Source organism: Artibeus jamaicensis, unplaced genomic scaffold (assembly GCF_021234435.1).
Source record: "Artibeus jamaicensis isolate MK-2021 breed Jamaican fruit bat unplaced genomic scaffold, CSHL_Jam_final contig_432, whole genome shotgun sequence".
NCBI lineage: Eukaryota > Metazoa > Chordata > Mammalia > Chiroptera > Phyllostomidae > Artibeus > Artibeus jamaicensis.
The window spans coordinates 9,719,831-9,746,763 of record NW_026521828.1 but is presented as its reverse complement, the minus strand read 5'-3'; the positions used below and the strand labels follow the sequence as shown (position 1 = coordinate 9,746,763).

At 49.6% G+C, this 26,933-nt stretch overlaps 1 protein-coding gene across 4 annotated transcripts in view; it reads left to right on the top strand.

Annotated features, from left to right (window-relative positions):
• Positions 1–889: 889 nt before the first annotated feature.
• Positions 890–26,933, top strand: part of LARP1 (La ribonucleoprotein 1, translational regulator) — a 74,196-nt gene continuing 48,152 nt past the window's right edge. For 2 of the 4 annotated variants that reach the window (XM_053665859.1, XM_053665858.1), the window contains exon 1: positions 25,674–26,551. In XM_053665859.1, coding sequence (XP_053521834.1) covers positions 26,125–26,551 — 427 coding nt within the window. In that variant the 5' untranslated portion in view covers positions 25,674–26,124. Of the gene's footprint in view, positions 980–25,673; positions 26,552–26,933 lie in introns of those variants that run through there. The other 2 variants (XM_053665861.1, XM_053665860.1) reach the window with 2 other exon arrangements.

Sequence of the window (26,933 nt, the reverse complement as noted above, 5' to 3'; positions counted from 1 at the left end):
GAATAGGCCTGCACAGAATAGTCTCCGAGTAACAATGCCTGCTGAATGAAAGAAGACCCGCTCAGTGATTGGACTGGATGGTCTCCAAAGTCCTTTTTGCTCTGAGTCCAACGGGGCACACTCAATACCATGGGTGTAGGATCACATACAAGCATGACTGTACCACTTTACAGAGATGGAAACTAATGGCCGAAGGCTTCACCGAGAGGCAGGCGACGTGGTCCAGTAGTGCCCGGAGACTCAGGTTCGGCTCCTTGCACTATTTTACTCTGTTCCCCTTCTTTCCTAGAGCTGTGGGAACTGGACAAGTCATTTCACCTTTCCAGGGAGTGTTTCTCCATCCCCAAGAGAAGTCAAGTTGACAGTACTGGTCCAGGCTCACTGTGAGATAATGAAGCTTTGTGAACTGAACAGCCCTAAGCACTTTGCAGAATGTTTTGCCTTTTCTTTGCTCCCAGGCTGTCCCTGGGGTTAGGGGTAAGGGCACCAAAGGAAGCAGAGGACCAGGGTGTAGAAAAGGGGGAGCCAGTTGGTTGCCAGGGTTTGTTTACTCACCTGAGTTCCTGGCCTGCCCCTAGCCTAGCTGCTCTCACCTGCTCAGGTAAAGAGGTAGGGGGAGCCTGACTCAGCCAATGAATTGCGATCACTCTCTTAAAGGCACCGAGCAGTTGGCAAGAAAACCAGCCGTGCAACCTGGAGAGGTCCCTGGATGCCAGAAGGCAGGCTTGAGTAACTAAGCCCTCCGTGGCCACACTGTGACCCCGGGGCCTGGTCACTCCGGGTCTTAGAGGGTGCTTTCTTCAGGGAGGCCTCCTTCACCTCACCCAGAGCCACCTTCCCGGGAGGCTTCCAGACCTAGCTGCCCTGGCAGACACCCAGGGAGGAAAGGCAACGTGGCCTTGGCAGCTGCCCGCCAGGAAAGAGCCCACTGGTGCCAGGGAGAAGACGTTTTCCTGTCCTGACCCCTCAGCAACCCCTGGTGAGTCTCGATGCTCTGGCTTCTCGAACCTCAGCATAGCAGGGTGTGGTGGGCAGAGGCCTCTCCTGATGGGCAGAAGCTTCGGGTGCAGGTTCCAGCCATGCTGTGTGACCTTGCAGGCTCCTCCAGCTCTCTGAGCCTCCCGTTCCCCGTCTGGGAAAATAAGGAGCTCAAACGTCCACGTCAGCTTTCCCTTTTATTATTTTCTCCGGCCACACCCCCTTGTTTTGAAAGCTTCGGATCTGCCAAGCTGTACCTGTTATGTAATGTCATTAATTGCTGTTTCCCCTTCTACGTTAATTGGGGCCCTACGGTGGCCAATCAGTGGTTTCTGGTCAGCAGGAACATAGTGATACTACGGAGCTGATGTAAGTTTAACCAAAAGCAAAGAAATGTGGTGTTTTAGTCTCTGTGAGATCTTATCTGGAATTAATATTTGGTTTTCATTTGGCCTTTTGAAATATGAGAAATAGGGCACCTGTGGGCAATTTCTAGAGAAGGGGGACCCTAGGTGGGGGAACCCCAGATCTAGCTTGCATGGTTTATGTGGGCACCAGGCAGAAATACTTTGATCACACCTCAAACCCAGATTTGGTCTCTACAATGCTGCTTCACACATGAGATGTGTTCTGGAAAGTGGAAGCCTTTGGCCTGAAAACTTATATGGGGCTGGACTGCTCCCAGGAGCCTCTGCACTGGGTTCCTCCCACTTCTGGCTGAGGCTGGGGAGCCTGGATGGGGGTCTGTGGTCTCCCTCAGGCCCCCGCTGCGGGGTGGCCAGGGGTGGTGGGAACAGGTAAGAGTGAGTGCAGGGCCTGGAAGCCGGGAGTATATGGTGGACACAGCTTGTGCTGGGAATCAGGAGAAAGGATTGGATCTCAGGCGAGTTGCCTAACCTCTCCGAACCTCAGTTTTCCCAGCTGCAAAAGGGGCATTGTAATCCGGGCGATGCTTGCCTACCAAAATTATTCTTAAGGCCAAATAAAATAGTGAATTTCATGGAAGCTTTGATTATGATGGAATCGTGGCTGCTTGTTAAGTTCTTTTACTTTTTGAAATACTATTTATTGGGACTTTTTGAAACATAGACTCATATAAACAAAAAGCAGGGGGAACAGCTCACTGAGTAGTGGTATTTTCTAATGACTCCTGAAACAGAAACCCAGGCCTGGAGTGTGGCTCTAATGCAGAAGGCCGTATAACATGTGATTAAAGCGCAGACTTGGAGTCAGAAGGTCTTAGGCTCGAATACAGACTGTGAGACCTACTGGTGACTTCGGGAGCAAGTCACTTTTCTATGCCTCAGTCTCATCTAAATTCTGCAGTGGGCTGGGGAGTGAGGGGAATGTCAAAAGTGCTGGCCCCCCCCCGTGGCCCTTGTTGATGTTGAGTTGGGGGTACAGCTCAGGACAGGACTCAGAAACCACATGTTCTACCAGAGGGTCCCAGATCTGGAGGGCCCTTGATCCTCGGAGGCTCGAGTGGGATGGATAAACCGATTCAGAGCAAGACACTTGGGTCCATTTCCTTACACGCCTGCCCCCATCTGGGGCAGCAGGGGCTCCAGGGTGACACCGGATGAGCAAGTACTTGGGAACCAGCGCAGTCCCTCAAGGTCACCGGGCTGTTGCTGCTCCTTGCTTGGGGAAGGGGTGGGCTGTCAAGGTACCAAGCACCTCATCTGAGCTTCTTCCCCCTGTTCTCCCATCCCCTGTAGCTCCCTGCCAAGCAAATCAGTTTTAGGGGATTGTGACAGTGAGCCCCCTCCCCACCCAGTGGGGCAGCAGGAAAAGGAGGTGGAATGAGAGAACAGAAGTGTCTGGTGAACAGGGGGCAGTCACCCCTTTGGGCAGGTGATGCACGAAAGCTGTGTACCTGTGCACAGCAGCTAACAAAATTAAAGTTGAAAATTTTCTAATGCTGTAACGACCCCCCGAGAGGCCATGTGAGCCAGCGCCCTGCTGGGGGTGGGGGTGAAAGGCCTCTCTTCTAACAACACCAGAAGCCTGCAGCTTTGCCCCAGGGAAGCCTCCTAAACACCTTTCCTTGGTAACCAGCCTTGGCATCTGAAAAGCCTCCCAAGGGTGTGTGCAGGGTGTGTGTGAGCATGTTCAAGGGCGTTGGGTGTCTGAGTTAGAGTTCCATGGATGGAGGGCACCCACACCTCGGAGAAAAATCAGTTTGAGGTGGATGGACTGGGTATGGATAACTTCTACAACCACCAGGAAGCTTCCAGGCTGTTCGGTGGAGGAAATACTGAGCAGCTGCCACGGGCTAATGATTGTACTAGGTATTTTAAATTCATTACCTCGTTGAATCTTCCTAGTAACCCCTTATATCATTCCCATGGTACAAATTGGAGCACTGATGCTACAAATCTTGAATAAGATTACTCAGGCCTGGCTGGTGTGGCTCAGTGGGTGGAGCGCCAGCCTGTGAACTAAAAGGTCGCCAGTTTCATTCCTAGTTGAGGCACATGCCTGAGTTGTGGGCCAGGTCCCCAGTTGAAGGTGTGTAAAAGGTACATTGATGTTTCTTTCTCTCTCTTTCTCCCTCCCTTCTCTCTAAAAAAATCAATTAAATCTAACAAATAAACAAACAAAAAAGACTGCACAGCTAACAAGTGGCTGAACTGGGATTCAGATCTTTTTTATGTCTAAATCCGGAGCCTGGGCTCTTACTTATCCCATCAGAAGCTGCAAATCAGGCCCAATGCTGAAATCGCCAGGTGTGTTTCCTTTGGTCTACACAGTGTTTTGTTTTAACATTTAAAAAATTTAGATGTGGACAGTTGAAAACAGGCATTTTAATATAAAAATCCAGATCCTGGCTTTTTTATTAATTCTTTTTATTTATTAATTTTAGAGAGAGAGAGGGAGACATCGATTTGTTGTTCCACTTATTTATGCATTCATTGATTGATTCTTCTATGTGCCTTGACCAGGTATTGAACCCTCAACCTTCACATATGAGGATGATTCTCTAACCAACTGAACTACCCAGCCAGACTCTGATTTCTCTTTAAAAAATCATAAGAAAGATGTGGCACTATGGGTTCACCTTCTTATATGCAAATAATCAGCTTGAACTGATTATAAGCTGCTGCCTTTAAATGGGACATGTGACCTCTCGTATGCCACAATCCCCACCACTCCCTACTACTCACCCAGACCACTTTGTGTTTATGGTAGCAGCCCGGCCCTGAGAGCCTGCGGAGACCTTGGCCCTGGTCCTAGTACTGGCTGAAACTGGCTGTGACTTTAGGTCAATTATGGTATCTTTCTGGGCTTTAGCTGTAACCTGAACAAGTTAGCACTCTGAAATAACTTCCTAAGTGGCTTTCTGTGCTGCTTGGGGGAGAAGCCACCAGTCGCCAGCACATCCACATCTTGGCCACCTGGCTGTGTGTGACCAGAGTCTGTGCGAATGACACCAGGAGTTTGCCAGTGTTTTTTACACTGTGTCACCAGAATTCCACTGCGCTGCATGTCTGATGTTCCTTGTAACACAAAACACTTGAGGACATATTGGGCCGGTGGCACGAATCCTGGTATGATGCCCATTCCCAACACTTTGATCAAAGAGGCTGACTTCTGCTCTGGCCAGTGTGGCTCGGTGGGTTGAGTACTGGCCTGCAGACTGAAAGGTCACCAGTTCAATTTCCTGTCAGGGCACATGCAGGTCCCTGGTATGTAAGAGGCAACTCACACATTGATGTTTCTCTCCCTCTCTTCCCTGCTCTCTAAAAATAAATAAATAAAATCTTTTAAGAAAGAGAGTCTGACTTCCAGGTGCCTCTGTTTATCTCCTCAAGGAGGCTGATTGAGATTTCATCATCTGAGTGTCCTATTCTGACCCCATTTTTGCTGTAGGGTGAATGAGAGAAAATTGATAGCTCAGCTGAGACCGTTCTCTCTTTCTCTGTTACACACACACACACACACACACACAGCTCAGTAATAGTCATGTTTTACAGGCCTTCTCATCTACCCAGTGTCTTACTTGGATTTCTGAGATCCGATCTCTAGAGTCCTGGAATTGTAGTGGTAGGAATGCGGATGGTGCCTTGGCTGTAGATCATTTAGTCCAATAGTAGCAAATACATTTCACTTCATTTGCTAATTCCAACTAACTGGTAGAGTGTTGAAAAGGCTTCTGCAGCTACCTAAGGGCATGGAGGGATCATGCGCTGAGACCTATCATCAATGTCTATTGAGGGCATGGCAAGGTATTGTTACAGTCTTTATGCCAAAAGTTATACAGAAATGAAAACGAATCTGGAAAAGAAACATGACTCGGCCACAGTCACTCAGCAAGGTGAGGCAGATCCAGAGTAAGATCCAGAACAGGGTCTCTCTTGACCTTGAGGCCACTACTGCTGCCACTGCATCAGCTCAGAGAAGGAAGCTGAAAAGGGAAGGAGAAGTGACGGAGGCGAGGCTAGGAGCCAGGCGTCCTGGCTCCCCTCAGAAGCCTGGCTGGCACTGGGGCTAAGGAATTCTGTTCTGTCCCACTGGACCGAGCCCTGCCAGCCTGGCCTGTTGGCTTCTGCTCCACTTCTTAGAGTCCCTTTGCTCCTGCCCCAGTTTCCTGTCTCATTTTCCTCGGGCTCAGAGAGTGCACATCGGAGCACGGGGCCCCCAGGGACCCTAGGCCCTACATACCCTCTTTGGCAGGCTTCCGCACGCTCCCCAGGCCCCTCCGTTCTGAATGCGAAGTCCTAGGACAGGGGTTCTTAACCTTATGGATGCCGCGGACTCCTCAGGCAACCTGGCAAAGCCTGTAGGCTCCTTCTGAGAATGTTTTTAAGTGTGTAAAATAAAAAACACAGGACTACAAGGGAAACCCATCATACCAAAGTACAGTTGTCAAGATATTTTTAAATCTCTGTGATAGACTACCGTGTGCCCCCTTACTAATACATTTTAAGGAGATCTGGCAGCAAGTAGAATAACCTATAGTTTTAAAGTCATGAGGAGCATAACTGGTATTTCCAGAAATCGACGAAGGCTAAAATATGATAGGAAAACATCTGTGATTTCTCCCGGTGACAGTCACAGGAACTGTCAGTATCACTGTGGTCATTGTCTGCATTCATAAGCGAACACAGGATTTCGCTCGAGTTAGAGGTTAGTGAAAATAAAGGTAGAATTTTCTTCCATCCAAGTTCCTGAATTCCGTCTGCCGACACAGGCGGAAAGGATGCTCCAACAGGAGTCGGCTTGCCCAGAGTTTGCAAACTGCGGGCCGTGGGACCCTGGGGGTTCCGGAGGGCTCACGGAGGCTGCAACTGGGGGGGGGGGGCAAGCACGCCAGCCATCCAGACAGCTCTGCATCGACCCCCTCTGCCTCAGCCAGAGCGAGTTCTTTTCTATTTGAGCTCATTTTAGTGGTTTATGTAAGATTCCTCTGTGAAAAAGGGATCGCCCGTTTGCGTCTGAATGTCACAAACCTGCACTCGGCCCTCCCTACCGCTTCAGATGACATACAGCGGAGCAGCGATTTTCTGCCTTCTCCATTTTGTGGAATGCAGAAACGAATCACTAAAGTCCTGCAGCACACCTAAAAATACATTTTTTGCCGATCTAACAAAGAAATAGGTATAATTTTGATTCATTCACACTGGACAGCTATTCTTGGGTTGGCTGTTGTCGATTTTTTATCTGACAATCTAAAGGAAAAGAGGTCAGTGCCCCTAACTACGACTACATAGTCAGGTCTGGCACGTTTTCAAATTCTGCAGCACGCTGCTCAAAAACCACTGAGCTAGACACATGCTGTTCAGTGGCTGGGGTGGGGCCGTGGAGGGGGGCAGGTGGAGGGAGGTGAACTTCCTACTCCCTCTGCTGCCAACCATTCAGGGAAGCAGTCTTCTGGGGCCAAGAGTCAGGAGACCTGAATTCAAGGTCCCGGGTCTGCCATGACCTTGAGTTTCTCATCTGCTTAACAGAGACAGTACTTGAGGGTTGAGAGGACCAAATAAGAGAAAGTTATAAGAAGTATCAAGAACCACTGAAGGGATTTGAATGTATTTGTCCCTTAGCCTGAGACCCTTTCTCAGCCCTCAGTGGGGTCTTCTCCCCATCCCAACAAGCCAAATAGTCCTTTTACACCGTGACAGTATAATCCCAGTCACCCAGCACAGTGACACAGTCCCTTTTGTGGTTGAACAACCAGTCAGTCAGTCACCCAGTCTGCCAATTGATCCTAAATTCCTCTTCTTTGTGGTGCCTACTGCCATGTCACCTCTCCGGCCTGCATTTCTCTAACGGCCCCCAATCTCTCACTCTCTGCTCCAGTCTAATTTTGTGGAGTCCTAACACCTTCTGACCATTAATTCTGACCCTGTCCTTCTGCTTCAAGGTCTGTGGTGTCTTCCCACTGCCTACAAGGCCAAGTTCAGCCTCCAGAGCGTGGCAACCCAGACTCTCGGGCATCTGCTTCCAGCCTCCCTTCCTCTTCCCACAGGGCGGCTGCTGAGCTTCTGTTGCTGGAGTCACCCCTGCCTTCTGCATGCGCGCAGACAATTGTGCAAACCCTGGGAACTGTGGGAAGAAGAGATGATTCAGGGCAGTAGGAATGCTTCTCTCCCGGGTGCTGATGGGGTGGTCAGGGGAAAGCTGGACACGCAGGGGACTCAGAGGGATTCCGTTGATGGGGGAAGGGCATGTGTCTGGCTCTGCCTTCTGTCTGGGCCAGACATGGGGTTATTTTCAGAAACTAGCCAGTAACAAGTGGATAGAGCTGGGAGGAACTGCAGGGTTGGGGGTGGGAGGGTGTCTACCATTTGCTACACTTTGTGAACCAGAGGCAGGAACCAGGTCACCAGGAACAAAATACAGCCAAGCAATGGGGAATTCATAGAATCCCTGATTCTTAGAATATCAGAGCTAGAAGGGGCCATGTGGATCTTTCCTCTACTCTAACTCCTTTCTGCTTGAGACGGAAAAGGAAATCCCACGAAAAGGGAATGACTTATCCGAGATCACACGAGTTTGAGGCACAGCCTGGACTGGAACGAACATCTGATTTTCATGCTCTGGCCTCTGACCTCTGGATTCCCACTAGAAGACTGAGTAACTGGTCCAAGAGTGATTTACCAACAATGGGTTAATGTGTCACTCTGGCCAATGCAATGCTGCCTCTTACCAGAGGTTGTCAACACCTTACCCCAAAGGTGTGCAGCTAGGGGACAGTGAAAAGATACAAGAGTGTCGAGATCTAGAACCCTCGGGTCTCAAGTGGCCAGGTGGAGCCTGGGGTAACCAGAGCCCCCAACTCTGATGGGATGGTGACCTTCAGACTTCGAACATCCCCATTAGTTTAAACCGAGGGGTATGAAATGCTGTCATGTACCGTGAAGGGGGAAGTTGGGAAGCCTGGCCTCAACCCCAAAGCACGGGTACTGTCAGGAGTGGTGGGGGCAAAGGTGGAGACAGGGAGTGTCTGAAGACACAGGTTCTAGTTCTATCTGTGCTAGTTCCTCTGCCTTGTACATTCGAGGGGGAAGTGACCTGAGAAAAAGTAAGAGGTACTGTTTATTGTGCCTCATTTAATCTTTCCAACAGCTCCATAAGTAGGCACTGTTATCGTTATCAACTCCATTATACAGATGAGGAAACTGAGTCAGGGAAATTCAGGGACTTAGCCAAGACCCCACAACTGGGAAATGGTGGAGCTAGGATTTGAACCCAAGTCTGTCTTTCTCTGGATTTTGTGCTTTTAACCACTCTGCTGTACGGGCTTGTTTGGGGGCTAGTGGGAGCGGAAGATGTGGGCTCCCCGACAGCAGGACTGCTGATTCTCCATCCAGCCCTCACTACTAGGCTTCAGGAAAGCCTTCAGCAGGAGGGAAGCAGGCAGTGGGGGCCTGGAGACCCCTAAGAAGTAAGGACTACCCCACCCTCACCTTCACGGGGATGAGGTTATCAGCAGGACTCCGGGTGGGCAGTGTGCCCGGAGAGAAGGGTAAGGCTCCAGGGCTAGAGCCCCGGGCCCTCGGGGAGAAAACCATGGTGAGATATCACTGGCTGCCGCACTACCTCTGCAACCCATAGGAAAAAGGCCCCTGTGCACAGCGCCAGCCCTCCCCTAAATACTAACTCCTGTTTGCAGATTCAGTGACTCTGCCATGTGCTTTATACACACTGACCCACTGTAATCTTCACGACAGCAGTGTCTGCAGGAGCTCCTGTTATTATCATCTCCCCTCTACCAGATGAGGCATCTAAAACCTGTCCAAGGCCACACAGCTGGTACGTGGCAGAACTGGGATGCAAACTCAGGCCTGCTTGACACCCAAGCCCACGTAGTTCTGGACCATGATATCACAGTGCAGTCCGGCCCAGTGAGGGGGAGCACTGTGCTGGTTCGGGATTAGCCCGGAGTCCTGGTTAGTCAGGGAACCTTTGAGTAAGTCTTTTCTGGTCCCCATGTTGAGGACTATAGAAAGGTCATTCCTTTTCTCCCTACAGTTTAAAAATTGTCAAAGTGAAAGCAATTTATAAACTGTTACTCATGTATTCAAATGGTATTTATTAGAACTTAAAGCAAGGGAGCCCTGGCACTAAAGAGAGGAATAAGCCATGGTCCCTGCCCACTGAAGAATGCAATGTAAATAAATGCTAGGTGAGCGAGAGTTTTTAAAATAATTATAGACTAGCTAGTTGAAGACCACCTTCCCACTGAGAATTGTTAGAAGAGCTGAATGCTGAACAAAATAAATGTATGTGTGTACGTGTGTGTGTGCGTGTGTATTTGAAGGCAGTAGAGAACTACCAAAGCAACAGGGACCCGAGGAGGTGGAGATTCCAGAGTAAGGGACATGCAGAGAGGTAAGCCCCAGGCTCAGCTGCCACCCTGCCTGTCAAGGCATCCGCTGTTTCTCAGGAGATGGATGGAAGCTGAGCAGAGCATCTGGAGGTGTTATAAAGCTTCCAGGTTCACCAAAGAGCAATCTCCCTAATAAGCACGCCAGGCCTTCACATGCAACCCTCAGAGGGCTCCACCCTAGGAAGAGAGGTGAATTAGAAATAGACTAGCCCCAACAAAATTGAAGACTAGTACCTGCTCAGTTCAATTTCTTTAGGACTTGGGCTTCAATGCCTCCCAGAAGCAAAAGTGAAAAATCTCTCTGGTTTTTCAGAACCTCAAATTTTCCTATAATTTTTTCATACACAACATCTGGCATCAGATCAAAATTTACCTGACATCTCAGTAAAGACCAAATGCCTGAGCACCAAGATGAAAAAATTGACAATAGAAATAGGCTCATCGCGCTGACCAGTGTGGCTCAGGTGGTTGGGCATCATTCCACAAAGCGAAAGGTCACGGGTTTGATTCCCAGTCAGGGCACAGGCCTGGGCTGTGGTTTCAGTCACAGTCAGGGTGTGTACAATTGACGTTTCTCTCTCGCATCAGTATTTCTCTCTCTTCCTCCCTCCCTTCCCCTCTCTCTGAAAAGTAAATAAATAAAATCTTAGAATAAAAAGAAACAGGCTCACAGAAGGTCCAGGTATTGACATTATAAGACACAGGTTTTAAAACATATATGATGAATATATTCAAGAAATTATGTGACCAAATGGGGAATGTTAGCAAAGAATTAGAATCTATGAAGGAGAATCAAGTGAAAATTCTAAGCCTCAAATACAGTAACTGAAGTTAAGAACTTAGTAAGAGGATATAACAGTGCGGTACAGGACAGTAGCACAGCTAAAGAGAAAATTAGTGAACAAAAAGGTCAGTAGGAAGTACCCCGACTACAGGACATATACAGAAACAAGTCATGGGGAACGTGTGCAAATGTCTAAATACTTGTAACTGAAGTCCGAGAGTGGGGGATGGAGAGGGAGGAGAAGAAAAGGAAGCGGGAGGAAAGTAGGGAACGGGGATAGGGAGGGGGAGGAGGAAGAAGAGAGGAGAGAATAAAAGAGAAATGAAGCAATATTTGATGGTGGTCAATAATTTTCCAAAGTTGGTGAAAGACATCAAGCTACAGATTGAAGAATCACTTTAAATCCCATGCAGCCCTGGCAAGTGTGGCTCAGTGGATTGAGCACCAGCCTGTGAACCACTTGGTTCGATTCCCAGTCGGGGCACATGCCTGGGTTGCAGGCCAGGCCCCTGGTTGGGGGGATGTGAGAGGCAACTGATGGATCTTTCTCTCCCTCCCTTCCCTTCTCTAAAAATAAATAAAATCTTTTGAAAAAACAAAAACAAAAACAAAAACAAGCAGAATTAAGACAGACAAGCCTGAACTAGGGCCCATAACTAGAACCAAGGGTAAGAAGAAAATCTTAAAGGACCAATAATAAAACTGACAGGTGCTCAACAGAAATCATAAAAGCCAGGAGACAATAGGAAGATATCTTCAGAGCGACGAATGAGAATAAACATTATGTGAGTGTGGATTAATGGTTCTCAAGTTTTTAATGTCTGTGAAGTAGCTGGGCTAGGGTAGGAAGAGGAGCAGGGTTCAAGTTTTAGATTCCCAGCTCCCACCCCAGATATTTGGGTGTAGCAGACCTGGGGTATGGTTAAGGAGTTTACTTTCAAAGAGCATTCTGCTGTGGTTGATGCTGTGGGTCTGCGGGCGGATGGTTTGCAGTTACGGCTGTAACAGCTCCTCCCATTCCTGCACCCGTGCCTGTTTGCAATGTGACTTTGCCACTCTTCCCATCAAGAGAAAGAGTTTGTTTTTCCTCCTTTTGAATCTGGGCTTCTCCTGTGGCTTACTTTAAAACATTAATATATAGTGCTGTAATATATAGTACACATATGGAAAAGTATACAAGTCATAAATGTGAATGTACAGCTTGATACATTTTCACCCACTATTTAAACATTTGACCCTTGAAGAGCACAGGGGCTAGGGTTTCTGCACAGTCAGAAATCACGTATAACCGTTGACTCCCCAAACCCTTAACTGTAGTCGGCTCTTTGCATCTGTGGATTCAGCCAACCACAGATCCAAACAATATTTTCCACCCACAGTTAGGAAACTACTGTTGGGAATGTGAAAATACTGTTTTCTGTTTGCAGTTGTCTGAATCCGCATGCGGCAAAAAAACCTGCAGATCCAAAGGGCCGACTGTAGTTAGTGAAAAAATCCACATGTAAGTGGACCTGTGCAGCTCAAACTGCGTTGTTCAAGGGTCAGCTGTGTTGTGTGACCTACAGCCAGCTACCTCCCTTCCAGTCACTAGCCCTGCTCCTACGGGTTCTAACATCTTATACGGTGGCCGCATCAGTGGGTCATATGGGGTGTTCTCTCTTGTGTCTGGCCCCCCTTTTGCTCAGCACCCTGTTTGTGAGATTCACCCACATTGCTGCGTGTGGCTCTGGTTTATTCTCATACGGTACAGTTTCAATTTTGTGTAAGTGCTCCAATGTGTTTGCCCACTCTGTTGGTGGACAGTCAGGTCGGTTCCAGGTGGGGCTGTTATAAGAGGGCTGAGTGCACACGCCTTTTGGTGAACATAGGCATGCGTGCGTTTCTGTTGGCTGTTCTAGGTAAAAAAAGTGGAACTACCGGGTTAAGGAACGCTCTCATAGTATATTAAGACTTTTATAAAATCAAAATATAAAGTCACATGTGTAGATTAACAAACACCATGTAAAAGGAGAATAAAAACTCAACACTGATGTATGTATGCGGTAAAAAGCTATTAGAAGATAAACATAAAACAAAATATTGACATGGTTTATGGATAAAGGAAATAAGAGTGATTTTTTTCCCTTGACAGTTTCTTTCCCAGTCATTGTATAAGGACCATGTATTACTTTTATAACCAAAAGAAACATTTAATCCTATTGATTCCCTAAGTCTTGCTTAAAGGCCACTTCCTTCCACGTGGCCTTACCGTAGTCAGATGCCGTAGTAGCCAGCCAGTGTCCTGATTCATTGTTTTACTCTGTAGCAAAGCAAAAACACATTGCGGCAGGCGCTCAGTGCCTCATCCAGACAAGCTGCTCTCAAAATGTCTGATCCTCTCCCCACAGTCAAAGAAATTTAAGCAGCAGACATTTCTCAAAAGAGCATTCCAGTTTGCTAGGAAGAGAGGCAGGAACATGAACCCAGATTACCGGCTCCACTTTCGATGCGCAAACACCTGATGCTGAAAGTGGTTAAAAGAGGCCCATTGTCACGAAGCACATCGCTGGCAGAGGCATCCCAAACAGCTCATTCAAGAAAGAGCAACCTGGTGCAAAACTTGTAGTCTACCAAGTACTGAATATATTTTGAACAGAGCCAAGAATCAGGGTAGAGATTAAGATAAAAGCAGAAATTTGAAAACCTCAGCTGTGCCTTGCTGACTGTGTGACTTGGAGCAAGTTAATTTACCTCTCTGAACTTCAGTCCCTTCTCTGTCCCATTGGAAGGCTGAGAGGAGACACATTTTCGGGATAGCAAGCAGCGTTCGACTCTGATTGGGGGGTGCATAGAGAGTGATTCTTAGGACTAGTCTGGGCTTAGTGGAGCGGAGTGCTGTAATTAATTAATAATTTCCACATGAGCAGGGGATTTTTTTCAAATGGTATTTTGTTTATTGGATATTTATTTGTTTTTCCTGCACAAATTGATCAAGATCTTTTCCAGCACTGTGTTTAGAATTCTCTGGTTGAGATCCATCTATTCATCTGTCTGGTGGGCACGATATTCATCCCAGAGGCAATTCTCTTAATTCCAAGGGGGAGGGAATTGTAATTATCTTCTGAAACTATAGACTTCGTCTCCAGCAATGTATGTGATCTATATTTAAATAATCTGTAAGACACTGAGAGATCCTTAGAGATGAAAATGTCTGAACAGAAAGTGTTAATTACATAATTGCAATCATTCTTTCTAGATAAATCATATTGTTACAATGACCGTATCTGACAGCCTTTCCCGCCTGCGCGTTGCCCTCCCCTGAGGTTGGGGTGGGTCCTGGGAGCAGGGCGGCTGTCCTGCTGCAGTGTGTGGTGCAGCTGGTGCACAGACGAGGAAGGGTATGCGGGGTACAGCCCCACAATCCCACACCACCCCCAGCCCCCAGGCTTGTCTCGTCCATGAGCTGCCTGGACCCTCCTGGAGTGCTACAGGGCTTGGGACTTCGAGAGGAAAGTCGACCTTTGTCTTATCTCTGAACAGATGTGCTACAGCCACCAGAGAATGGTACGGGTGCTGCCTGAACAATTTAAGTAACGCGTAAACTATATGTTCGTGGTTAATGAAGGGAGCCATGAACAGGGTGACGGCTAAGTGTGTCGCAGAATAGCCAGGCTGTCCGTAACACAGGCTTTGGGATCAGGCTGCTGTGGGTTTGAACATAGCACTGACACTTAGAAGTGCATTTGCACCAGCAACTTAACCTCTGCAGGGTGGGTTTAGCAATAGCACCTACTTCACAGGGTTATTATGGGAGAGAATCGGGAAAAGCCTGGCACAGGTTAACTTGCCCTAACGTTACTGTTATTGTTATGTTAACATTAATTATTAGCAGTGATTTCTAATTACATATAAAATAAAACCTCAAAAGTGCAAATTCAGCTTGTGTAAATTTTGTGTCTATCAAGACAGGCTACCGTGGGGTAGAGGCTTCGGTGTCATCTTCGTGTCTCTCTTTTCGATCTGCTCCTTGCCTGGGGTCCCACCCCTGCCCTGTCATCGAGAAGGCGGTGTCCCCACTGCTCCAGCTTTCCAGCCCTGCCGCCCTCAGCCCTCGTCCCCCCAGACCTCCCCCTCAGGGACCCCGAACTTTCCCTGACTCCACTTGCTGGGTCCCAGGGACCCTCAGATCTTTGTCCCCAGCTCCAGGCCCTTTGTCAACCTGCTCCAGGAATCTGCTCAGTAGGTGCACACATGTATGTGTGTGTGTCTGTCTGTCTGTCTGAGGTGGGACACTATAACTACCCTTCCCTGGGCAGGCTTGGTCACATATGTACCTCTCACCCTGCTGAATACAACCCTACAGAGAAAGTCGTTCTTTTCCTCACAACCTGACCTCTGCCTGCCAGCTGGCAGCGGATCCAGACTCTCTGAAGGAGCAGCAGGCTGGGGTCATGCCCCCGGAGCTCCGTCAGCGAGACTGCGGGCTCCAATGTGCTGCCTCCCATAGCACATTCCAGCAGCTTGCAGGCTACACAGTATCTTTGCCCTGAGTGCTGACGTCACACACTGACCTTCTCACGAAACAGGGCTCTGCCATACGTTGTATCATTTTTTAAAAAACCAAGCCAAGTTATCGGGCATCGTCCCCCAAGTCACTGGTTTGATTTCCGCTCAGGGCACAGGCAGGTTTGAGTTCCATCCCCATTAGGGGGCATACGGGAGGCAACTGCTTGATGTTTCCCTCTCTCCTTTCCTCCCTCCTCTTCTCTCTAAAATAAATAAATAAATAAATAAATAAATAAATAAATAAATAGAATCTTTAAGCACCAAGCTAAATTTACAACAATATACTGTGCAGATTTTCAGTGCACAGCTCAGTAAGTTTTGACACATATAACCCCTTATGAATTACAAGATTTTGATACCAAATAAGCTAACTTAGAAAAATTGCAAGATTCCATACAACTGTGGGAAAGTGAACAGAGTTTGGAGTCGAGAGACCTGGTTGTCTAGTCCAGCCTCTGCCGTTCACCAGCTGTGACTTTGGGCAAGTACTTTCCCCTCCCTGGACCCTGGTCTCTGATCTGTACAATGACAGAGTTGATTCTAGGGGCTTCCTCCAGCCTTAGGGCCACAGGAGAGGACAGGTACTGAGCCAAGGTCACTCAGGACTTCCTGAAATCATGCAGCACTACTGTGTGCTGCTGACATTTGTGAAGTGAATGCACTCTACCCGGATCCTTCCAATCAGATTCCTGAAGCAGAGAAACTAAAGAAATAATCGATAGTTATAACAATAAACAAAGATGGCAGAAATCAGCCACGCCAAGGCCTGCATCCCGTAGGAATGTACCAAATGCTTATAAACCCTTCTCAAAGTTACTTGCTCTGGTACATTAATGAAAGAAGCTTCTGAAGGGATTAGCTTCACATTCACAACAAGTACCCAAAAACACGCCGTTTGCCAAATAGGTTGAGTTGAGCTGTTTTGCTGTTTGGAAGCTAATGTGCCTTGCTGAAAGAGGACAGGGCTTCTTCAACAAAGTAAGATGAATCCCTCACATTTTGCAGCATTTCTCACTTTCCCAAGCCTTCTTGTTCCATTTCACCTTCGATCTACACGTGGGTTCTATGGTAGAAAGCCAGGTAGGGATTACACACACTCCTTTTTCGGGTGGGGGTGCTGCTGCCCCGAAAAATGAATACTCTCTCGGCCACCAGTGAACCTACCCCTCTGAATGCCTGGGCCTGTGTCTCTGAGCTGGACCCAGCACTGTCTTTTTGGCAAACAAACCTACCTAGAGAACAGAGTCCGAGAAGATCTAAATTCAACAATAAAAACAATAAGAACACTCGTAGGTGGTAAATTGCAGACGTTTATTGCCCTCCCACTGGGTAGTAACACTTGTAACTCTCCCCACAGCCCAACGAGGGTTGCCTCTCTTGTACAGAGGAGGGAACGGATGGAGACACAGTTAGGGGTCACAGCTCACTCAAGCAAACACAGGGAGTCGGCTGCAGAGGGGGGTTCCGCCTGGGCCACCGGACTCCAAGCCCGGGCCCTTTGCCCTGTGCTGCATCATGTTTAACCATGCTGCTGATTAAAGAACTTTCTAAACAAAACTGTTTGTTGGCGAGGTGAGTGGCCGGACAGGCAGTGTGGCCCTTACTGAGCCCTTCAAGTGGACCACTGCTGAGCACTGTTTAGAGGACAGTTAGGCTTAAGGCAGCAGGCCGGCCGAGCATCCTGGAAGGGCCCTTCTAACCAGAGATGAGAGGATTGGATGAAATCTCTCGAAAATTCCAGTCTTTCAATTCAGGACAGTGACAAGTCCTCCCAGCCTTGAGTTTCCAGGCTGAACGTCCTCTCCCAGCCCACCTGGCCTGCCAGTCCTCTCCTTGCAGGCACCGGGATCATTGAGCTGGGAGAAGAGGTGGTGGTGCATGGGTCATCCTGGAAATCCGCAGCATGGCCCCTAACCCATGGCCTGGGGAGGAGGAGCAGCAGAACTAAATTACAGGGTGCCTGCTGCCTGATTAAATCGGTGCACTGTGTGCAATGCTCTGGAGATACCACACGCCAGGCCCACTCCTGGGCCTGAGGCCCAGGTATTAGTCACAGAACCACAGTGAGAGCTGTGGGGCCCTCAGCAACACCTCATCCAACCACTTCATTTCACACGTGGGGCTACAGAGGCCCAGAGAGGGAGAGCAATGTGCCAGAGGCCACACAGCACTCAGTCAGCACAGTATTAACCATCTACTATGCCAAGCACTGTGCTTAGTTAGGACTGGGGATACTAAAAAGTGAACAAAGTAGCCGCAAGTTCCAGTCCCGTGGAGTTTACACGTTAGTGGAGGAAATGGGCAAAAAGCAGGCAAACCCATAAAATGGGAGATTGCGATCTGTGCTATGAGGGACATGCAGTACGCCAGCCAAGCTGGTCAAGGGGAGTTTCTGAGAAGGGGCTGTTCAAGCTGAGGCTTGAAGGAGAAGTTCATGGTGCTTATGTGTGTGCGCATGTTGGGGGAACATGCTCCAGGCATGGGAACTCTATGCCCAGAGCCCCCAGGCTAGGATGTGCCCCGTGTGTTTGAGGGGCTGGCCCAGGGCAGGGGCTGGAGAGAGGAAAGGAGAGGAGAGGGCAGAGGTGGTTGGAGTCTGGAGCTGCAGGGTGGTGTGGGTGAGGGAAGAGGTTTGGAATTTGTTCTTTTTGCAACATGAAGTTAGTGGAGGGGTGTTTGCGGCAGAGTGGCAGACGCGCGGTGACCTTTCCTGCTTTTCGAAGTCCAGGGGCTGCCTGGGAGCCCAGTCACCCTGGAGCCTTGGGGAGGACACACCAGGTGATGCTACCCACACAAAATGGGCTAGGCTATTTATTCCTCCTTTTTATTTAGTGATCTCTCTGCCCTTTGCCCATATGAGGTAATTAGGCCACTCACATGTCACAGGTCTAGACACTCGAGTGCTGTGGGGCCCCGTGAGAACTGGCAAACCTCTCTGATCCAGTGGCGGTTCAGCCTCACCAGCATACCACACTCTTTCCCACCTCATTCCTGTGGCCAGCACTCATCCTACTTGCCGCAGAGGTATGGAACATTAGCAACTGCTATCAAGAGTGCTGGGATGAGATGGAACTTCCAGGCTATCCAGACTTTTTTTTTCATGGGAAAACTGAAGTCCGGAGAAGAAAAGGGACTTTTCTAGGTTCCACAGGAAGAAGCAACAGAGCTGGAATGGGAAGGCAGCCCTCTTCCTAAATGCCGCGGTCTGAAAGGGAGTGCCTTGACACACCTGAGCCAGCATTGCTCAGAGGGGCTCCCACAGACTTCCAGACCCAGATTGGTTTCGTGCTGCAAGAGTCTGGGGCCGCTGCCATTGCCACCTCCTCTTAAAGATTCACCATGAATATTCAGGACGCCAAGACATCCTTATAGCAAAACATTCATTTAACTTTGCCGAACCCAAATTATTTCATTTCCCAGAAATGATGCCATCTGGGTGGACTATCTCTTCACATTTGGGGGGACTATTCCTTGGGAAGTGCCACCCTAAGCAAAAAGCTCCTGTTCCCAGCCCCTGCTGCTATGAGTGCCATTCTTGCTATTATTATCATATTTGGGCTCCTGTGATCGCCCCTCCCTGCAGGTGCCTTGCACAGGGCCAAGCCCTCAGGGATCATGGCATAGGTCAGTTGCTCAATCGACAAACACTGACAATGTGTGTTGACTCTGCACCTCCTGAGTCGTGTGGCCTTTTCCGAGATGAAGGGCAGCTCATTTCTTTCTTTTTCTTTACCAGGCAAAAACCCGAGAAAAGCCTTGGCAGGGAAAGTCAAAAACATCCCTGAAGGTCACCAAATGCTAAAGCAATCTGCCCTATCTCCTAGTCTCCCTTTTAATCTGGACACATCCCACGTTTCAATTTTAAGTCCTTATTGAAGTACAGTCACCTCCAGGAAGGCTTCCCTGACTACCTCTTCCCCATCTCTGTGGCCTGTGGTCCTCTCTGCCTCCCTTTCAGTCTCCTGAACTGGACAGTACCATGTGTATAGTGAATGCCATGGCATCAGCCTATACAGGGATCTAAATGAGGGTAGTTGGCTGGGAACATCAAACACTCTTGTGTCCTGGACCCATCTAATCACGGTTAAATTCAATGAGAAAAAAAAAAAAAAAACACTGTGTGGGCCAAAGACAACACATGTGGGGGCTGTAACTCGCCAGCGGGCTGACAGCTTGCAACACCTAGGATGTTATCTGGAGGGGAAGGCACTGGATTTGGACTCTGTAGAAGTACGAGAGCTGCCACCAACCAGCAGTGTGACTCCAGATGCACAAACACCTCATGTTTCTGAACCCCAGTGTCTTCAACGATACAACAGGGTAGCACTTGCGCTGCTTTCTTCATGAGATTTGAAGACTGTTTCTCTGAACTTTATGCCAGTGACCACTACCCCCTCTATAATCATAGTGAAGGTTTATTGAGCACTTACTATTTGTCAGGCACTGTGCTAAACACTTCGCATATATTAACTCAGTCCTCACAATGACCCTAAGAGGTAGGTGTTTTTATCAGCTCCATTTTACAGATTAAATAACGGAGGCTGAGAGAGGTGAAAGAGCTGGCGGCTGGCAGGACTGGGGCTATAAAACCCTTTCACAAACATTGGCTCACTGAAGTTCTCGAAGGCATCATAAATTTTATCCAGCACGTATTTCCCTTTTCACCATTTTATAAATGGAGACATTGAAGCTCAGAGGAGTGAAGTAACTTGCCTGATAACACACAGCTAGGAAGTAGGCAAACCTGAGCCAGAACCCAGCTGTTGACCCCAAACTTTTGCTTGTTTTTTTTTTCTGTGCCACAGGTAAAGGACAGGCAAGTGGTCCGTGAAGAGAACAATGTGCTAGTGTAGAGAGGTTTGCTCCCCGGCCAGAGAGCGTGTCTTACCCGTTACTGTTTCCATCCTCGTCCCTAGGTCAGGGCCCTTCTGTCCCGGGAGCTCAGTGTCTGTGACTAGTTATGGTCGTGTTGCTGGGAAAGCTGCCTCTGCCCTCAGGTCGGCTGCTGATTTCCACCTGTCTCCGTGAACTTGGATGTTCTTACCCTGGAGAGGTTACACATGGTTACTCGAGTCTGTCTGACTGTGGGGTCTTGCCTTTTCCACGCGTGCTATCTGTGCCTCCTGTTGTGTGGTGTAAGGGCCCAGAATGGCAGGGGTGAGTGAGACCTGGGTTCTGATCTTGTGTCTGCTGCCCTGGCACCCAGGGGTGAGTCACTGAACTTTTCTGGGGCTCAGTTCTCCAGATACCAGCTGGGACCATCATGTTTGTCCTGTCTCCGTGAAAGCCCCTTGGGAAATGCGCTGCGATACTAACAGAAGGTGTGCTGTGAGGTAAAGGGTGCCCTGGGTGCTTCACAGATGACACTTAAATGACTGCACAGAGGGGTCCGGCAGTGCCGTGGAGAAAGCACTCATGATAACGTGTTGGGGGAAGCAAAAAATGAAAACGCTGGATGTGCAGTAGGATCTCAATTATGTAGAATATATACATAGAAAACATACTAGAAGAAAACACAGCAACATGTTGCCAGCGATTGCCTGTGGGGAGTGGGTTTAATGCAGGTTTGGTTTCACAAGACATAACATTTTTTGTTTGCTGTAGCCAACTGCAGTCCAAATATATTAAATGAAAAGTTCCAGAAATAAGCAGTTCATAAATTTTAAATCACACGCCATTCTGAGTGGCACGATGAAACTTTGAGCTGTCCCACTAGGGATGTGAACCACCCTCTTATCCAGCACATTCACACTGTATATGCTACTCGGCTGTTACTCTCTCAGTAGCTGGATTGGTTATGAGAGAGAGAGAGAGAGAGAGAGAGAGAGAGAGAGAGAGGGAGAGAGAGGAAGCACAACTGAGAGGGGGAGAGAAGGGAAAGCATACACAGTCACATAATTTTTATTACAGCATACTGTTATACCTTTTCTATTTTATTATTACTGTTGTTAATCTCCTACTATGCCTAATTCATAGATTAAACTTCATTATAGGAATGTACATATAGGAAAAACGGCGCACGCCGGGTTCAGTACTGTCTGCATTTTCAGGCGACCACTGGGGGTGTTGGAACACACCCCTCCTTGGGTAAGAGGGAACTACTGTATATGTGCGTGTGTGTGAACATATGCATATAAATATATATATGGCAGGAAGAACAGTTAGTGGGGAAGCCTGTCATGAGGCCACCTAAGAAGTGCAGGAATGCCGGGGCGGGTAGCAAGGCCGGGAAGAGAGGCGGTGTAGGTAGAATGGAGGAGAAAGGGCTGGGGTGGTGCCTCTCTTTACCTTAGAGCAATGAATGTGTTAAAAGTTCTCTCCCAGACCTTCTTCACTGCAAATTCATTCTGTTCCTTTACCAACTCCCTTGAGCAGCTTACCTCCTTATCTTTAAAATGGGGATAATCATACTCACAGGGAAGGTTTGCCCCGGGGGTTCACTGGTGGTACGGTGGTAGTTAGTCAGCACCCTCTCTCTCTCTCCTCACCTCGCTGTGAGGTTAACTCTTGCTGTTTACATCTACTTCCCAAGAGGAGACCTAGGCTGAGCCTCCTCCCAGGAACTGAAGTTTCTTGGCATGTATCAGAAGGCCCAAGAATCTTCGGGGTTTGGAAAAACACTCCCCAGCTGGCACTGTTTGTTTTGGCCCAGGCCCCTGCTTTTGCTGACCCCACCCACCCCTCCGTCTCAGTGTAGAGGCCTCCCCGCCTAGAAGCCCCGATACAAGAAGCAGATAAGTGGTACAGCCCAAGTTCTCCCAGAAATACAAGGTCCTTTGGAAAATCAAACTCAAAGGGAGATAAAACTGCACATCCAAGTGTGTGAAATTTTCCTTCCTAATTAGCACAGATAACTCAAAGAACCACCCCTTCCCCACTTTTACCTGTGCCCCCAAAAAGACAGAATAAAGTTTCAAGGAAGCTGTATCTTTCTTCGCCCCCATAAGCCGAATGGGCAGGTATCATGCTTTTCATTTTGTGTCAGGGGAAATGGAAGCCTAGGAAGGAAGGAGGCTGCCCAGAGTCTTTCAGCAAATTCGGAGATGAAACCCAGATTATAAACCAGGTCTCCTGGCTCTCTGGTCCTTCATTCGGCTTCCTCTTTAGGACGTTGTCAGTGCCAGGAGCAAACAAACACACAATTGGTTATAAATAAGTACCTGAACCCCCTCTGTCATTTTTATTTTGCAAGTTTGATTTTCTCTGCATGTCTGGGTTTTCAGCGCATGACGCGTTAAAAGTCACAGGCACAGCACACGTTAATCTCATCCTTGTCCTTTTTGCCTAAATCATGCGTTGTCTCGCCTCTTTTCTGTTTTATTGGCTTAATTACTTGGTCCCCCCAATTTGAGTCTACCTTTTGGAGAGACAGGGTTCAAGATTTTCAGTATCTTCCCCAGGTCTCTGTATTTGATAGATTCTTCATAGAATACTTGTGGATGTGGCAATGCAGGGAAGAGAGACAGGACTTACAGTGGGGGTGGTGGGTAAGAACTGGGCCTGTGCAGTTAGACTGCCCTGAAAAAGCCCACTCTGATATTTAGCTGTTGCCTAGGACCCAGCTACCCATCTTGTTTTGTTCTGAATTTTGTAATTGTCTGTAACTGAAGATAATTATACTTGCAGGGCCTAGCCTAGTGCCTGGCACATAGTAGGAACTCAATACATATTTGTGGAAAGAATTAACACCTATCTCACTAGGTTAATTGTGAGGCTGAAGGAGCTAATGAATGTCGAGTATTTCTCATAGAACCTGGCATATATTATGTACTCAATAAAAGCTACTCTTAACGATTGGATCGCTATTAGTGTTAAAACTAAATACATCCATGTAGAATGCTGTGTGGGTTAGGAATGAAAAAACAAACAAACAAACAAACAAAAAACACACCTTGAATTCAAATCCCAAACCATTATGCAGAACAAGCTACTGGATTTAGGATCAGTGTACTCAGGTGTGAGACCTGGCTCTGCCATAGATTACCTATGTGACCTGGGATAAGTAACTTTCCTTCTCTCAACTTCAGGGTCCTCATCAGCAAAATGAAGAGATTGAGTCATCATTCAGATTCTTTTTTTTCTAGCTCTAACACCCTCAGTGTTAGATGTAATTTCACATAGGTCTCATCTTCTCTGGCCTCAGTTTGCCTACCTGTAAAATGACACACAGGTGTCGAGAAGCCCCTTTCTGGAGCAGGGTTAGGCCCAGGGTGTGCAGATCTGAGCGCCCCTCTAGCCTCCTCACAGCAGGTCCTGGCCATGGGTGTTCAGTTCAGACTGGGTGCTGTGTGACCTGGGTTACTTGTCCACACAGAGCCGTACTCAGAGTCCCCTACTGAGTTGTATGGGGGCATCTTTCCCCTCTACCTCCAATGACAGGAATATTGAAAAGAATGACCAACAATGACCATTATGTAGCCTATTAACAAAGTTGACAGAGGGCCTGGTACAGGGGCATCAAACTCATTTTCATTGGGGGCCACATCAGCCTTGCAGTTGCCTTCAAAAGGCTGAATGTAATTTTAGGACTGGATAAGTATAACTACTTAAGTAGGGCAAGGAGCTCAGGCGCTGCTGCTGGGTAGAAACAAGGTGCTGGGCCGGATTAAACAAGGTGGAGGGCCGGGTTTGGCCCTTGGGCCCTGTGTTTGCCACCTGTGGCCTAGTGTGAATAACTCTCTTCAGGAATGATTAACAAATACAGTAAAAAATACTGCATTCCAGTGGCAATGTGCAACAATTTACCTTCTGATTAAAGGTGTATATAACACAATTATGAAAAATCCTGCTTAAATTCACTGAGATCCTTTTAATCGTTACTTTCTTTAGTTCCTCTTTTGAAGCATTGGCCTCAGTCTCTATAATTTGCACAGCTCTTTGGCTTACATTGTCTTACTTGACTCCTCACAAAAGCTCAGAGGGTAGAAGCAAGTCAAGCATTATTTACCCCCATTTTCCCACCAGCAAATGGGGCCCAGGGGAGTGTGCAGAGCTGGCCATGGTGCAGAGTTCAAGTCAAGGAAGAGATGGGATTAGACATCAGACTGCCTGACTATCCCGACCAGCACCTCTCCCCAGCAACCCTGGTTACAACAGCCCTACAGCCAACCTTGTCCTGAGGGGAAGTCCCAGGAGAGTTTTCAACCAGCCTTCTCCTCTATCCACCAGACTGTGGGTGCTAATTGTCTTGGAGATGGCCAACATTTCCAGGCTGTTCTGTCTTGAGCAGGTGGGATCACAAACTAAGTTAGAGGCAAGGACTTCTCCAAGTGAAGTGTGGGACCACCTGGTGGCTAAGCACCCGAGGAGTCTTCTTAGACATGCTTTGGAATCCGTGCTCAAAGTGTTCCCTCATCATCCAAACCAAAGCAGCTGATCTCTACTAACATATTACTATAGTCAGTACCGTTTTCATGGCTAATAGACAAGAACTTGTTTATCACATTATTTAATTGTTTCTTTCTCCACCTTAGGATATAAATTCCATGAGGATAGGGACTTTGTTAGCCTGGTTTACTGCCAAACCCCGGTTTCCTAGAACCCAAAGGCCCCCGCAGCACGAGGTCAGTAAATATTTATCGAACTGAATGTGCAGTAAAGTTTGAAACCACTGTGGTCATACACTACTCCTTCGTTTTACACTAGGGAAACTGAGGCCCACTGCGTTAGAGACTGCTGCTGAGTTGATAACGGGCAGCACCAGGGCCAGAATAAAATCTCAGACCTCCGGAGTCTCAGTCAGGGGTTGGTTCAACTCCGCCCAAAACAATTCTGTTGAAAAAACGAAATCCACTTGAAAGAAAAGACATTTCCTGCCCATAAATACCCAGTTTCAGGGGTTTGATCGGGTTGGGGGCTGGCAATTCCGTTCCCTCTTCCTAGGCGCCCCCTGCCTCCAAGGGTTAAGGACCCGCCTTCCGGAATAGGCGTCAAACACACCTCCGGGCAGTGTCCCCCGGGTTGGCGGGGAGGAGCTGGGCACAGCTCGCGGAGGTGAGGGCGGTTCGCCCAAGGTCACCGGAGCGGGGCCTGGAGGAGCCAAACCCGTGGAGTGCCAGGGGACTGGGCTACCTCTGCGCGTCTCCGGGGTAGATGGGCACCCCCCTCCATCATCCTGTAAGTGGAAGATGACAGTAATGGTTCCTTTCCCCAAACCTTGTGCATTCGACCTGGAGAGCACGAGCAGGCCCGGCCAGCCGCGTGGCTTGCTCCATGTGCTCCACCTGCGGCCGCTCTCAACTGTTGGCCCTTTAAGACACCTCCCCCTTTTCATCCCGCCCCGCCCGCGTCTCCAGCCTCCCTCCTTGCCCCCCCACAGCCGAATTGCATCAGGCACGTGCTCGCCCCCGTCGGGTCTGAGCACCCCTCACCCCCTAGCCTGGGAGGTGCTCAGAGGAATCGGAGGCGAGGGGCGGGGCGAGAGGCGGGCCCGCGAGGCCGAGAGCGCGCGCGTCCGCCCGCCCGTCGCCCAGGGTCGGCCCCGGCGGGCGCGCCCCCGCGGCGCCGTCCCTCCCCTGGCCGGCCGCGTCGCGAGGCGCGCGCCCGCCCGCCGCCTGCCGCGGATCGCGTGGTCTGCTCGGCTCGCCGCGCCTCTCCCCCGTCCGTCCATATTGCAGTATCCCCCGAGCCGGGAAGCTCGGGCCGTCCCGGCGGCGGGGGGGAGGGAGGGACGGGAGGAGAAGCCTGCCAGGCTCCGGGTGGGGTTGCCTTCCTAGAAACGGGCGGGGGGGGACGCGCGCCAAGGAGGCCTGGACCGCAGAGTGGGGGGCCTTCCTCCCCCCCCCCGCCCCGCCAGCGGGCCTCGGATCTACAGCGCCTGCATCCGACCGGGAGGGAGGCCGCGCCTAGCGTGAACCCCGACCCTTAGCAGGGACTGGGTCCCAGCGCCCCGGAGGAAGGCGTCGCGGGCGCTCTGAGAGCCAAGTTCGAGGCGGGGGAGGCCGCCTCTGTCGCGCCCGGCTTCTCCGGGGGGGCGGGCGCGCAGATGGCCACTCAGGTGGAGCCGCTGCTGCCGGGAGGCGCCCCGCTCTTGCAGGCCGAAGAGCACGGGCTGATGAGGAAGAAGCCGCCGCCGCCTGAGGGCAAGGGCGAATCCGGGGCGAACGACATCGGAGGGGGGGAGCAGGTCAACAGTGGCCGCAGACTTCGGCCGCCTTGCGCCAAGCCACACAAGGAGGGCACCGGGCAGCTGGAGCGCGAGAGCCCGCGGCCTCCTCAGCCGCCCAGCTGCGAGGGCCTGGCCTTCAGCGACGGGGAGGAGGGCGGTGAGCCGGGCGCTGCCGGAGGAGTGGCCGGAGCCGCGGGCGCCGGGCGCCGGGACTTCGTGGAGGCCCCTCCGCCCAAGGTGAACCCGTGGACTAAGAACACGCTGCCGCCGGTCCTAGCCGCTGTGAACGGACAGTCCCCTCCAGGTGGGTCTCCCTGCTTGCTCTCCTGGGTACCGGGGCCTCTCTTCCGGGGACAGAGACGTCCCCTCCCCCAGCGGCCTCCAGGGCCCGGGGGTCCGCTGCTGGTCGTGGTGACTCGGGAATTTTTTTTTTTAATTGCTTCTTGGCTAATTTGGGTCGTTGAACACTTCTCCCAGACACACTGGAGAATCTGCCCCTGCCCGAGGACCCGACCTCCGGGGAGGACCCAGGGGTTAGTGGGCAACGGCGTGGTCCGGGCCTACCCGGCCGGGAGCGGGTGGGCGCTGGTTTCGGTGCAAAGGGCCTTCGCTCCCACCTCGTGTTGGCGTGAGAGACGCTTCCCAGTCTAAACCTTCCTCGGGAAGCTACCTCTTCCCCACTCCGC